General features: G+C 38.0%; 1 protein-coding gene across 1 annotated transcript in view; it reads left to right on the top strand.

The window, feature by feature from the left end:
* CNTNAP5 (contactin associated protein family member 5) overlaps positions 1-14,432 on the top strand; it is a 777,640-nt gene that overhangs the window by 523,568 nt on the left and 239,640 nt on the right. The window contains exon 12 of the mRNA XM_040474651.1: positions 13,891-14,010. Within this exon, the coding sequence (XP_040330585.1) occupies positions 13,891-14,010 (120 nt within the window). The remainder of the gene's footprint in view (positions 1-13,890; positions 14,011-14,432) is intronic.

Raw genomic sequence — 14,432 nt, 5'->3', positions numbered from 1 at the left:
TTCGGTGGAAATAAAGCTGGGCTCAGACGTGCTCCTTTGCCTTCAGAGCTCACCAGGGGTCACCTGATGGGCGTGCTGCTGTATTTAGACACAGTGGGTCAAATGTAATAGATTTCAGGGCTCTGATGCAGTGTGTTCTGGAAGAACCTACATCTTCTGGGATCTGTCCCTGTGACCTAACACCCTGCCTTTGACTTTTTTTTCAGGTTTATTGAGGCATATTTTTGTGTCATAAATTTCACCTGAAGTGTACAGTTCAGTGGTTTTTAGTGTATTCACACAGTTGCACACCCATCATCACTACCTAATTGTAGAACATTTCAACGCCCCCAAAGAAACCCTAGACATGTTAGCAGTCAGTTCCCATTTCCCAGCTCTCAAACACCTACCCTTGGCTGCTGGCAAGGTATATATACACTGGTATCTATACAAGGTATATACAAGGTATATATATATACACAAGGTATAGATACAAGGTATCTATATATATACAAGGTATATACTTGCTGCTGGCAAGTGTGTATATATACACGCTTACTGTATATATAGCCTTATGTGGACACTTTACATCTATGAAATCATGCAGTGTGCGATCTGTCGTGACTGGCAGATTTCACTTTGGTGAAATTGGTTTGAAGGTTTAACGGTTCACGTTTCATCCATGTTGTAATATGAGTCAATGCTTAATTCTCTCCCGTTGCCTGATAGTATTCCACTGTATGGCTATACCTCATTTGTTTACCCGTTCATCACTTGATGGGCATCTCGATTGTATCCACTATTATGAATTGTGCTGCCATGAACATTCAGGCACAGGATTTTATGTGGACGTGTGTTTTTGTTTCTGTAAAGTATATAGCTAGGAGTAGAATTGTTTGGTCATATCTCCCTTTTGGAAGTTTTTAATTTTGAAATAATTCACAGTAAATTGAAAAAAAAATACATATCAGGTGGTGCTGTGTGCCCCTTACCCAGTTTCTTCCAATGGTAGCGTCTTGCATAAGTGCGGAACAATATCAAAATCAGGAAAACAATATCCGTAATGCACACCGAATTTATTCGGATTGTTCCATTTGACATACACTTCCGTGTGTGTGTGTAGTTCTGTGCAATTCTGTCATGTGTATGGATTTGTGTAATCACCACTATAACTATGATGAGGACACTTTCATCCCAGAGACCCCTCATGATGTCCCTTTATAGCCATACCCCTCTTTCATTCTCCCCATTTGTAACCGTTAGCAACCACTAATGCATTTACATCTCTACTAGCCTCCTTTCCAGTGAAATACCACAGAATCTATGCCTGTTTTCAACCTGTACCATGTGTCTACAGACTGTGACATCGAAAGATCTATTTTCCAATTTAATTTCTTGACACATGTTTTTGAGCTAATGTCAGCAATCCAACCGGCTTTTGCATACTTTTTTTTTTCTTTTCTTGTATGGTAACCAGGCAAGGCCAACTCCCACAAAACTACTGCACAAGGGGTTTGCTAAATGTAACTAAATAAATGGTTGTTAAGTATTTACTTAATTACTAGAGTTAATTCGGTCTTCTTTGTGTCTGTAGGCCGTGTGTAGATCTGTAACTAAATATTCAATCATGTGGTAAATGCTAGATTGCCAGGGGCATAGAAAGAAAGGAAAGAAATAGGACTGAACCATTTTTAAGGCGTCAAAAAGCATGTACTTGTCTTGTAAGCAAGTTTCTTGTCTATTTCTGTAGTTTTACAATAGGACTATAAATGGTGGGGCAGGAAAACTACAGCTCTGACCTTGGTACTTGAAAAGGTGGGATCTAAATAAAACGAGTTTGCTGTCTGAATACTATCATTATGTTTAATGAGAGTGGGCATCACAAGGACATTTCAAATTGTACTTTAGGCCATAAATTAGCTGCCAGAACCAGATTCAGACTATTTTCCTTATGAAAATACTCCTCCATCTGCCCTGTCCAGCTACATGACACATCTGTTTATATTAATATAAAAATCTCTTCTAAACTATCTTAACGTGTCCATTCTTGTCCCTTTCGTTGAAGAGCACATGATCTTTGTGTATCCCCATAACGTTAGACCTTCAAGTGTAGCACATTTAGTAGTTGCTGTTTTGAGTGGAAACAAATCTTTCCCCATTGATAAAGCTTCTTGTGCTTTCCCTTCATGGCCCTGTCTTTGTCCCGACAGGAAACGGGGCGCTTCTCACATAGATGGCCTCAAAGGGCAATTGAGAGCCTGTGCAAGACACATTGAGTCTTTGTAAATGAGTGGAGATGATCACATAATACTTCTCTTTAGCCCTGATATTGGATTAAGCCTCCATTTGGCTATTATGTTCTTTTAAAATGTGCTTTTAGGTTCTAATTGCTGATAATTTCTGTAAAATTTTGTTATTGATATTCATAAGTGATTCTATAGGTTTCTTTTTTGGTGTGATGTCTATTATTTTGGGGGATCACCTTTATACTATGTTACAAGTTTGGGGATTTTTTTTTCTGTGCTTTAGAGATATGTAAATAGAGTTAAGTTTATCTACTCCTTAAGATTCTCTTGAGAAACTATATGACCCTGCTGGGTTTTTTTTTTTTTCCCCAGGGGAGCTCTTTAAAAATTTTTATTTTAGGGGTGCCTGGGTGGCTCAGTCAGTTAAGCGTCCGACTTCGGCTCAGGTCATGATCTCGTGGTAATTTTTCAAATTCAAATCCAAAAAATACCTGAAATACCTAAATATTAAAAGCAAACATTAATTTTTAGAGACATTTTCAAATATACACAAAAAATAGAATAGTACAGTTGTTAACTCTGTATCCTTTGCTCAGGTTCAGCATTCATCAATATGCTGTGATTTTTGTTGCTACTATTCCCCTTTGGTTTTTTTTTTTTTGGGGGGGGGGTGGAAAATTTGTTTTCTTTTTTAATTTTAATTCCATTATAATAGGCATACAGTTTTACATTAATTATTAGTTTCAGGTGTATAATATAGTGATGAAACAATTCTGTACATTATTCAGTGCTCATCATAAGTGTCCTCTTAATCCCCTTCCCCTATTTCACCAATCCCTCCGCCCACCTCCCCGCTGATAACCACCAGTTTGTTCTCTGTAATTAAGAGTCTGTTTGTTGAGCTGTCTTTTTTTTATTTGCTTGTTTTGTTTCTTAAATTCCATATGAGTGAAATCACATCATATTTGTCTTTCTCCGACTGACTTAATTCACTTAGCATTATATTCTCTAGTTCCATCCAGGTTGTTACAAGTGGCAAAATTTCATTCTTTTTTATGGCTGAATAATATTGCACTGTGTATATATACCACATCTTCTTTATCCATTCATCTATTGATGGACACTTGGGCTACTTCTATAATTTGGATATTGTGAATAATGCTGCAATAAACAAAGGGGTACATGTATCTTTTCAAATTAGTGTCTGTATATTCTTTGGGTAAATACCCAGTAGTGGAATTAATAGGTCACATAGTAGTTCTGTTTTTCATTTTCTGAGGAACTTCTGCACGGTTTTCCACAGTGGCTGCATCAGTTCGCATTCCCACCAACAGTGCACGATGGTCCCTTTTTTCTCTGCATCCTCGCCAGTATTTGTTGTTTTGTATCTTTTTGATTTTAGCCATTCTGACAGGTTTGAGGTGATAGCTCATTGTGGTACTGATCTGCATTTCCCTGATGTGAATGATGTTCATCATGTTTTCATGTGTGTGTTGGCCATCTGTATGTTTTATTCTGAGAAATGTCTTTTCATGTCTTCTGCCCATTTTTTTAAGTTGCATTATTTAGTTTAATCAGATATGTCATTTACAAATATCTTCTCCGATTCAGTAGGTTAGCTTTTAGTTTTGTGGATTATTTCCTTTGCTGTGTAGAGGCTCTTTGTTTTGATTCGGTTCTTTTAGTTTATTTTTTGCTTTTGTTTCCTTTGCCTCAGGAAACATACAGAAAAATGTTGCTACAGTCCATCTCAGAGAAATTACTGCCTGTGCTCTCTTCTAGGATTTGTATGGTTTCATTCTCAAGTTTAGATCCTTAATTCAATTTGAGTCCATTTTTGTGTACAGTGTAAGAAAGTGGTCCAGTTTCATTATTTTTCATGTAGCTATCCAGTTTTTCCAACACCATTTCTTAGAATTTTCCCATTGCGTATTCCTGTCTTCTTTGTCAAAGATTAATTAACCATATAATCGCGGTCTATTTCTGCACTCTCTGTTCTGTTGATCTGTGTGCCTATTTTTTTGCCAGTTGCATACTGTTTTGATTGCTACACCTTTGTAATATATCTTGAAATCTGGGATTGTGATACCTCCTGTTTTGTTCTTCTTTTTCGGGATTGATTTGGTTATTTCAGGGTCCTTTATGGTTTCATACAAATTGTAGGATTGTTTGTTCTAGTTCTGTGAAAAATGCTGTTGGCATTTTTGTAGGGATTGAATTCAATATGTAGATTGCTTTGGGTGGTGTGGATATTTTAACAATATTTGTTCTTCCAGACTGTGAGCATGGAATATCTTTGCATTTGTTTGTGTCATCTTCAGTTTCTTTCATCAGTGTTTTATAGTTTTCATAGTGCAGGTCTTTCAAATTTTCTTTTAAGTTTATTCCTAGGTGTTTTATTATTTTTGGTGCAATTGTAAATGGAATTGCTTTCTTAATTTCTCTTTCTGCTGCTTCATTATTAGTATATAGGAATACAACATGATTTCTGTGTATTGATTTCGTATCCTGTGACCTTACTAAATTCATTTATCAGTTCTGGTAGTTTTTTGGTAGAATCGTTAAAGTTTTCTATATATAGTATCATATAATCTGCAAATAGTGAAAGATTTAGTTCTTCGTTACCAAGTTAGAGGTCTTTTATTTATTTTTCTTGCCTGATTCATGTGGCTGTGTTGAATAAAGTGGTGAGCATGGACATTTTTATCTTTTTCCTGATCTTAGAGAAAAGTTCTCAGTTTTTCCCCATGGAGTATGACATTAACTGTGCGGTTTTCATACATAGTCTTTGGCATGTTGAGGTACTTTATGTCTAAACCTACTTTTTTCAGGCTCTTTTTTCATTATGAATGATATTACACTTTGTCAAGTGCTTTTTCTACATCTGTTGAAATGGTCATTTTTTTTTATCTTTTCTCTTATTGCTAAATGATGTTATCATGTTGATTGATTTACAAATATAGAACCACCCTTACATCCCAGGAATAAATCCCACTTGATTATGGTGAATGACTTTTGTAATGTGTTATTGGATTCAGTTTGCTAATATTTTGCTGAGGATTTTTGCATCGATGGCCTGTAGGGTTTTTTTTTTGTTTGTTTGGGGTATGTGTGTGTGTGTGTGTGTGTGTGTGTGTGTGTGTGTCTTTACTGTTTTGGTATCAGGGTAATTCTGGCTTCCTAGAATGCACTTGGAATCCTTTCTTCCTCTTCTATTTTTGGAATAGTTTGAAAAGAATAGGTATTAACTCTTCTTTAAATGTTAGGTAGAATTTGCCTGTGAAGCCACCATCGGTTCCTAGACTTTTGTTGGGAGTTTTTCGATTCAGTTTCGATTTCAGTTTCGATGAAACTGAAAATGATTCAGTTTCATTTCTGGCAACCAGTCTGTTCAAATTTTCTGTGGGATTCAGTTTTGGGGAGTTATATATTACTAGTAATTTATCCATTTCTACTAGGTTGTTCAGTTTTTTGTCATCTAATTTTTCATATTATCTAATAATCCTTTATATTCCAGTGGTGTTGGTTATTATTTCTCCACTTTCATTTCTGATTTTGTTTATTTGATTCCTCCCTCTCTCTCTGTCTATGTCTTTATCTCTCTTTTTATAGATCTAAAGACTTATTGATTTTGTTGATCTTTTCAAAGAACTAGCTCCTGGTATCATTGATCTGTTATTTTTTTTTTATTATTATTTTCTATTTTGTTTCTTTCTCCTTTAGTTTTTATTATTTCTTTCCTTCTATGTGTTTGGGGTTTTTTTCCCCCTTGGTTCATTTAGGTGTAAGGTTAGGTTGTTTATTTGAGATTCTTCTTTCTTCTTGAGGTAGGCCTGCCTTGCTATAAACTTCCCTCTTAGAACCACTTTTGCTGCATCCCGAAGATTTTGGACCATTGTATTTTCATTTTCATTAGTCTCCATGTAGTTTTTGTATTTCCTCTTTGATTTCCTAGTTGATCCATTCATTGTTTTAATAACATGTTGTTTAACTTCCATGCATTTGTGGGGTTTTTTTCCAGATTTTTTTCTTGTGCTTAGTTTCTAGTTTCATAACATTGTGTATAGAAAAGATTCATGGTACGACTTCAGTATTTTTGAATTTGTTGAAACTTGTTTTGTGGCCTAATGTGTTACCTGTTCTGGAGAATGTTCCATGTGTACTTGAGAAGAGTGTGTATTCTGCTGTTTTAGAATGGGATGGTCTGAATATATCTGTTAGATCCATCTGGTCCAATGTGTCCTTGAAAGCAGTGTTTCCTTGTTGATTTTCTGTTTGGATGATCAATCTATTGATATAAGTGAGGTGTTAAAGTCCCTACTATTTTTGTATTACTATCTATTTCTTTCTTTAATAGTTCTTTGTGTATTTGGATGCCTTCATGTTGGGTGCATAAATACTTACAATTGTTATATCTTCTTGTTTGATTGTTCCCTTTATGATTATATAGTGTCCTTCTTTGTCTCTTGTTACAGTCTTTGTTTTAAAGTCTATTTTGTCCAATATAAGTATTGCTACACCATCTTTCTTTTCACTTTCATTTGGATGATAAATGCTTTTTAATCCCTTCACTTCAAATTTGCATGTGTCTTTAGATCTGAGATGGGTCTCTTACAGGCAGCATCTAGCTTTTTCATATTTTTTTTTAATGTTTAATGAGAGAGATAAAGATAGAGAGAGAGAGAGAGAGAGAGAGAGAGAGAGAGTGCAAGCCAGAGAGGGGCAGAGAGGGAGACACAGAATCCAAAGCAGGCTCCGGGCTCGGAACTGTCAGCACAGAGTCTGATGTGGGGCTTGAACTCATGAACCACATGATCATGACCTGAACTGAAGTCACACTCTTAACTAACTGAGACAACCAGGTGCCCATAGCTTGTTTATGATGGGACATTTTAAAAACAAATTTTGTACTGATGATTTCATTACAAACACCCCAGTATGTATCAGTAACAAAGAAGATCTTTTTTAATCTTTTGAAACAAAGCCATACTACCATTATCATACCCAACATAATTAAAAATACTTTCTTCATACCATCTGATGCCAAATTTGATTTTACTTTTTCTGATTGTCCTTTTCTTAAGTCCACACGCAGTGTTTGATTGGTATGTCTCCTACATCATATCTCCTTTTCACTATTTATTTTTTGAAGAAACTGAATCATATGTTCCCACATTCTGGATTTATCTAATTACATCCTTAGAGTGTGGGTGAGAATGTTTCTTTACTTCTTTCTGTAAATTAGCATTCAAATCTAAGGGCTTGATTAGATTAGCTTCGGATTTTTGGCAAGTCTTATCTAGTGCTGTGTATTTCATATTATATCACATTAGAGACACCTTGATAATCACTTTTGGGGATGTTGAGATTGATCCAGGTTTGGGTATTGTTAATTTAATCTATCCACTAAAAAGTTCTCTATCAACTTATATTTTTTGTGGAATATTAAGTTACCATCAAATATATTATATGCAAGAAAGGTAGGATATAATCTTTTCTCTTTCCAAAGAATAGGACTTTATTCTCTAGCATCCTCGAGAGGTGACCAATGGACTTAAATAGATAGATCAATGATAGATAGGTAGGTAGGTAGATAGATGATAGATAGATTAAAAAACCAGTAGATTGTATGTATTTAAATCTATAAATTCAGTTATGAGTCTTTTTGATGCTCACATGCTTCCATCAAATTGGGTCTTGGGGCATTTTTGACATATTTTAATTTTTGCTAGCTTTTATGTTTTCAGGTAAAGGAGGCATTCCAGTCTCATCCTGCTCCAAACATAAACTCAGTAAAACCCTTCTTCCTTTTAGTAAGAAAGTATTCAGTGGTCCAAATGTGGAAATACATAATCAAAACAATTAAATAATGAGTTTATACTGATACCACCAACTCAAATTCAGAATTCAGAATTACATATTTTTTGCATTTTATATTTTTAATTTTTATGGCAAAGTTTTAGTTTCTGTTGTTATTAACAACATAATGTGCCATTAATTTTTCTTGACAGATACAATAGTTTAATAAATCAATACCAATGTTATTTAATAAGAAGGCTTTTTAATATATTTTAAGATTTTTGTTATTTTCCTTTGATTGGTATATCCTACTGTTTCCTACTCATCAAATTACCATTTTCAATATGCTTAAATTTGTGAATTGATAATAAAGCTAAAGCTAAAAATAGTTTTATTGGTCACTTTTGGAGGCTACTAGAGGACAAATTCAGCCTTTTGATACTGATGAATTAAAGAGGAAGCATGAAATGTCACTCTTGCTTTTTTCCTACAGTCTATCTTTTGGTTAAGGAAACCTAATAATTGATGAGGAATGTTTCATTTTTATAAAATATTCCCACTGAGCAATCAAGAAAGAATGGTAAAGTAAGATCAGCAACATACCAACTGATGTGTTTTGGGGCAAAGTCCTTATGTTTTATGAGTTATTTGTAGTATTTATAAGTGGGAATGCTCGTTTCCAGGCTTTGCTCTCAGGTATCTCCCTGTAACTGAATCAAAGTTTACAGAGAAAGTATATTAGTAATGGTAGGCTAACTACAGTGGTAAACAGCCCCCACATCACAATGCCTTAGTAAAATAAAAGGGCTTTTTAATACTCCTATTACAGATCCACGTGATTCTTTTTCAGAAAGTCAAACACGGATACTGTCCACTTCTATAGCTCCTTTTCCTTTTAGGTCCTTGGGATGCTTTATTTGGATTTTGTTTCACTAAGTGATCTGCTTTGGTTAAAGTTGCATCAGCAAACATGCAGTCAAAGGCCTGACAATTGCTTGCCATCTTGTTGATCTTGGAGCCTTTACCAGGGGAATTTGTCTGTGAGAGTATGAGAGATCAAAGCACCCCCAGAAAGCCCTGCTGACCCAGAAGCTAAGTGCAGATGCCTGGAGAACCCTCACAAGACATCCTGAGCCTGGCCAGGAACTTTTCCAGATGAGCCCTGATCTGTAGAATCATGGAATGATTATCATTTTAAGTCAGTTTTGGAGTGGTTTGTTATGTGGCAATGGATAACTGATATACTGAGAATATTGATGAAGCAAGATTAACCAAATGTAATAATGGGTAATATCAGGTTCATTTTATTACTCTGTATTCTTAAAAATTTTTTTTAAGATTTATTTATTTTTAAGAGATAGAGTGTGAGCGGGGAAGGGGAAGAGAGAGAGAGGTAGGCACAGAATCTGAAGTAGGCTCCAAGCTCCGAGCTGCCAGCACAGAGCCTGATGCGGGGCTGGAACCCACAGACTGTGAAATCATGACCTGAGCTGAAGTCGGCCGCTTAACCAACTGAGCCACCCAGGTGCCCCTCTTTTGTCTATTTTTAAATTGGGGTATTTGTCTTTTTATTGTTGAACTTTAAGAGTGTTTTACGTATTCTGAATATGTGTCCTATTAGATACATGATTTACAAATATTTTCTCTCATTTTGTGGGTTATCTTTTCACTTTCTTGATGATGTCCTTTGAAGCATGAAAGTTTTACATTTTGATGTTCAGTTTATCTATTTTTTCTTTTGTTGCCTGTGCTTTTGATGTCCTATCTAAGAATGCATTGCCACATCCAAGGTAATAAAGATGTACACCTATGTTTTCTTCTTAGAGTTTATAGTTTTAGTTTTTACAATTTGGTCTTGATCCATTTTGAGTTAATTTTTGTATGTGATATGAAGTAGGGGTCCCACTTCATTCTTTTGCACCTGGATACCTGCTTAAACCAGCATCAATTCTATTTTTCTTAATTTTTAAAAATTGTTTTATTACTTATTTTTGAAAGTGAGAGAGACAGAACACAAGCAGGGGAGGGGCAGACACAGAATCTGAAACAGGTTCCAGGCTCTGAGCTGTCAACACAGAGCCCGACACAGAGCTTGAACCCACCAGCTATGAGATCATGACCTGAGCCAAAGTTGGATGCCCAACCAACTGGGCCACCCAGGCACCCCAATTACTCTGTATTATTTACATTAATTTCAAACTTCCTGTAATGAAAAGTTACAAAGAAACTACTTAATGTCAGTATTACTTGAAACAATTTTTAGTGAATTTGTTTGAATTTCCTTTACACTGTTTTCCAGAGCGGCTGCACCAGAATGCAAACTGGTGCAGCCGCTCTGGAAAACAGTGTGGAGGGTCCTCAAAAAATTAAAAATAGACCTACCCTATGACCCAGCAATAGCACTGCTAGGAATTTACCCAAGGGATACAGGAGTGCTGATGCATAGGGGCACATGTACCCCAATGTTTACAGCAGCACTTTCAGCAATAGCCCAATTATGGAAAGAGCCTAAATGTCCATCACCTGATGAATGGATAAAGAAATTGTGGTTTATATACACAGTGGAATACTACGTGGCAATGAGAAAGAATGAAATGCCTTTTGTAGCAATGTGGATGGAACTGGAGAGTGTTATGCTAAGTGAAATAAGTCAGAGAAAGACAGATACCACATGTTTTCACTCATGTGGATCCTGAGAAACTTAACAGAAGACAAGGGGGGAGTGGAAGGGGGAAAAAAAGTTACAGAGAGGGAAGTTGGCAAACCATAAGAGACTCTTAAATACTGAGAAAAAACTGAGGGTTGTTGGGGGGTCGGGGAGAGGGGAAAGTGGGTGATGGGCATTGAGGAGGGTACCTGTTGGGATGAGCACTGGGTGCTATATGGAAACCAATGTGACAATAAATTATATAAAAAATAAATTTCCTTTAAATGTTTAGTAATGCTCTTTTTCCTTTTTTATATTTAATTTTCAAAAATTATTTAAAATATTTGTATTGTTTCAAAATTAAAACTATAAGTGTCCAGAAAGTTCTAGCTTTCAGCTCTGTCCCCATTCTTTCTCTCTCTCCCTTAGGTATTCATTTATATTAGTTGTTACGTGATTATACTGGGAGTCATTTTAGAGATTTGTTAGTGAATTAGGAGTTAAATTGGTGACAGATACATAGACAAGTAGACAAATGAGAGAATAAGGCAATTATTAATCTCAACAAGTTACATTTGTTTCAGCAAAGGAGAATTAATCACATTATAAGATTTGCTATATATGAATGGATGTATGTTGTCATGTCATTGCAAAGAGTATCCATCGATCTAACTAAAATTACAATACAACTGTATTGGAAATTTGGGGGATGGAAAGTTGTTTGAATATGGGTGTGACGAAAAAGCTAATTCTGGGCCACCTGGGTGGCTCAGTCGGTTGAGCATCCGACTTCAGCTTAGGTCACGATCTCATGGTTTGTGGGTTCGAGCTCTGCGTCCGGCTCTGTGCTGACAGCTCGGAGCCTGGAGCCTGCTTGAGATTCTGTCTCCCTCTCTCTTGGCCCCTCCCCTGCTCACACTCTGTCTCTCTCTGTCTCTCAAAAATAAATAAACGTGTAAAAAAATGTTTTTTAGAAAGTCATCATCTCCGCGCAGAAGGGAGGCAAGACATGTTGGTATTTGCCTAACAAGCCTTATGGTTATGTTATGAGTATCTCTTCGAATCCTTACTAGTTGTATGAGGCAGGCTCTTTCTTATACCTGTAGCTCCATGAGAAAATTAATGCTTTGGGAGTTTGTTAGCCATCTACTGCTGTGTAATGAATTATAACAAAATTTGGCATCTGGAAACAGCAAACATTATTACCTCATAGTTTCCGTGGGCCCTTGGGCTTCTCTGGGTGGTTCTCACTCAGTCTCTCACAGGGCTGCAATTAAGATGTCAGCCAGTGCTGCAGTCATCTTGGTGTTTGTGGAGATCTGTTTCAGGGCTTACTCACATGGCATGCCCAAAGCCTCCAAGCTCACTCCGGGGGTCCTCTTTCCAGGGCGGCCACGGGACACAGCAGTTGACTTCCCTGACAGCAAGTGATCCCAGAACACCCAAGATGGAGGCCACTGCCTTTTTAAAGTCCAGTCTTGGTAATGACAGATGCTACCTCTGTCATATTCTGTTAGAGGCACATCTGTAAGTCCAGCCCACACTTAAGGGGAGGGCATGAAATCAGGAACAAGACATGAAAGCTAAGGGTGTGGATAAGATGAGTTATCGTCAAGGTTGCCTGCCACAGGAGAAGTGGCTTCTCCCAGTAAGTGGTAAGCGTAAGTACATAAGTCTAAGTGGTAGCCCTGTGATGCAAAACCACCCAATTCGATTCCAGGGCTCGTGTTCTTAACCACTATGTAACCTTTGTATGTTGCCTGCATGGAATTTACCCTGAACGGGAAAACAGTACCTCCTTTGACACCACTGCCATCTTGGACGTGTGGGAGTGGCCAGGAGGGATAACTCACGTAAGAGCTGACTTTCATACGTGTGTCGCACACTCTGGTGTGTTAGGTTGGGGTAAACACGAATAAGCTGTACGTTACGCTCAGTGTGTACGATGCAAACTAGACTCCCCCACTTACCTCTGCTTCGGAAAGGGTGCATGACTGCAAGAGAGAATTATATGGGTACAAGGATAACCTTGAATTCACTCTAATTTATAAAAAGTCACACCCTCTCAAGCTTTAGAACTTTATTGGTAATGAATTACCTGAGAACCCCCTCACACTTGATCATGACAAAATGCAGCTTCATATTTCTGGGATGGGGCATTAGTCACAGGGGCACGCTGGCTAAGGTGAGGAGTTGGTACAATATCTTTAAAGCTGTTGAGAGCCACTGAAGTGTGTTAAGCGTGGAAGGATGACATAATTGGATATGTACCTGCTGCTCTGAGCTATGCCATCGTGTCTAAAACATCAGACGACATTCCACATTCTCATGCATGAGACGGCAGATGCTTCCTTTACACACCACCGAATCCATTCATGTTGATGTAATGAGATTTATAAATTTCTCCTATCTGCATATTGGTCCGAGTACCCCATCTCCAGGCCCCCGTGCCTGCCTCTCTCTGTGTGCATAAACACCTTTGTGGCTACGGCCACAGCTTCTCTCTGTGTGCTTTTGATGGCACAGACTGATTGCCTCATTCAGGGTCTGTGGTCACATGGCAACCGTGCTGTTGACACATCTTAGGAACTTAGTGAGTGCTTGTTAAGTCAAAATGGACTAAACCTGACTGGACACCTGCTCTGTGTTTTAGGTACTGTGCCGAGCTCTCGTTGTGTAGAGCTCTCGTGTAGAAGTAAGATAGTGTTATTTTGTTAATAAAAAAAGACACGACTGTATGTATTCATTCAGTTTTTCATCCACTAATCAAACATTTTTGAAGTCCTGCTGTGCATGTGGCCTTGTGCCAGGTGCTAGAACACAGCCTGAGACAGCACTGCTCTTCCAGCTTCTGTGACCACTGGGGAAGACAGAACGGTGTATGGTGATCCTAGCTCAGCCCACTGTATGGGCACAGAGGAGGGGCACAGACGTCAGCAGAGAAAAGGGCCACAGAGGAGTGAAGGGGAGACTTTCTGGAGGAAGTAACCTCTGAGCCGTTTGGAAGAATAAGTGAATAAATGCTCGGGTGAATGGAGGCTCAACTCCATCAGTATTGGGACACTGGTTTGTTAGGACTTGATGGGAGGGGGGAATCGGGGCTATAGAAGCAGGAGGAACCAACCCTGAAAGTAGATATAGGTAGGAGGTACCGATCCCTCCAGAGTGGTATGTAGAGCCAAGCAAAGCTTTATCTCTGCTGTCTTTGTGTCTTTCCAGCCCTCTACGAGCAATCCTGCGAGGTATACAGGCACCAAGGGAACACGGCTGGTTTCTTCTACATCGATTCCGATGGCAGCGGGCCGCTGGGACCCCTCCAAGTGTACTGCAACATCACAGGTAAGGGGCAGAATCCCCACTCAGGCTTAACCGAGCTACCTGATGGTACACAGCACAGGGAAGTCCACTGGAAGGGGACCTGTGTAAATAAAAAATTAAAGAGCCAACCTCAGGTGTGGGGGGCATGGTGTTTAAGTAAATAATAGCAATTAGCAGCTGGATTATCTTTCATAGGAGAGGAAGACTTAATGGTCTTAATCACATTCGGCCAAACCTAGAATTAACCAGGAAGCATTTTCTGTAGACCCTGCCAAGGACATTTTCTCTTTTAAAACTCAAGAGCAGAAAGACAAGGAAAAAAACAACTAAACAAACCAAAAGCAAACCTGAAAATCAATAGAGAACCCTGACTCAGGAAGTGGGGAAGTGTGATTCATGTCTGGCCCCGGGGATGGTGTGAATCCCGTATGCTCTCTGAGGCT

Source organism: Herpailurus yagouaroundi, unplaced genomic scaffold, assembly GCF_014898765.1.
Source record: "Herpailurus yagouaroundi ecotype Mexico unplaced genomic scaffold, PumYag 140, whole genome shotgun sequence".
Taxonomy (NCBI): Eukaryota; Metazoa; Chordata; class Mammalia; order Carnivora; family Felidae; genus Herpailurus; species Herpailurus yagouaroundi.
Note: the sequence above shows the minus strand (reverse complement) of the source record. Positions and strands in the feature narration are given on the sequence as shown.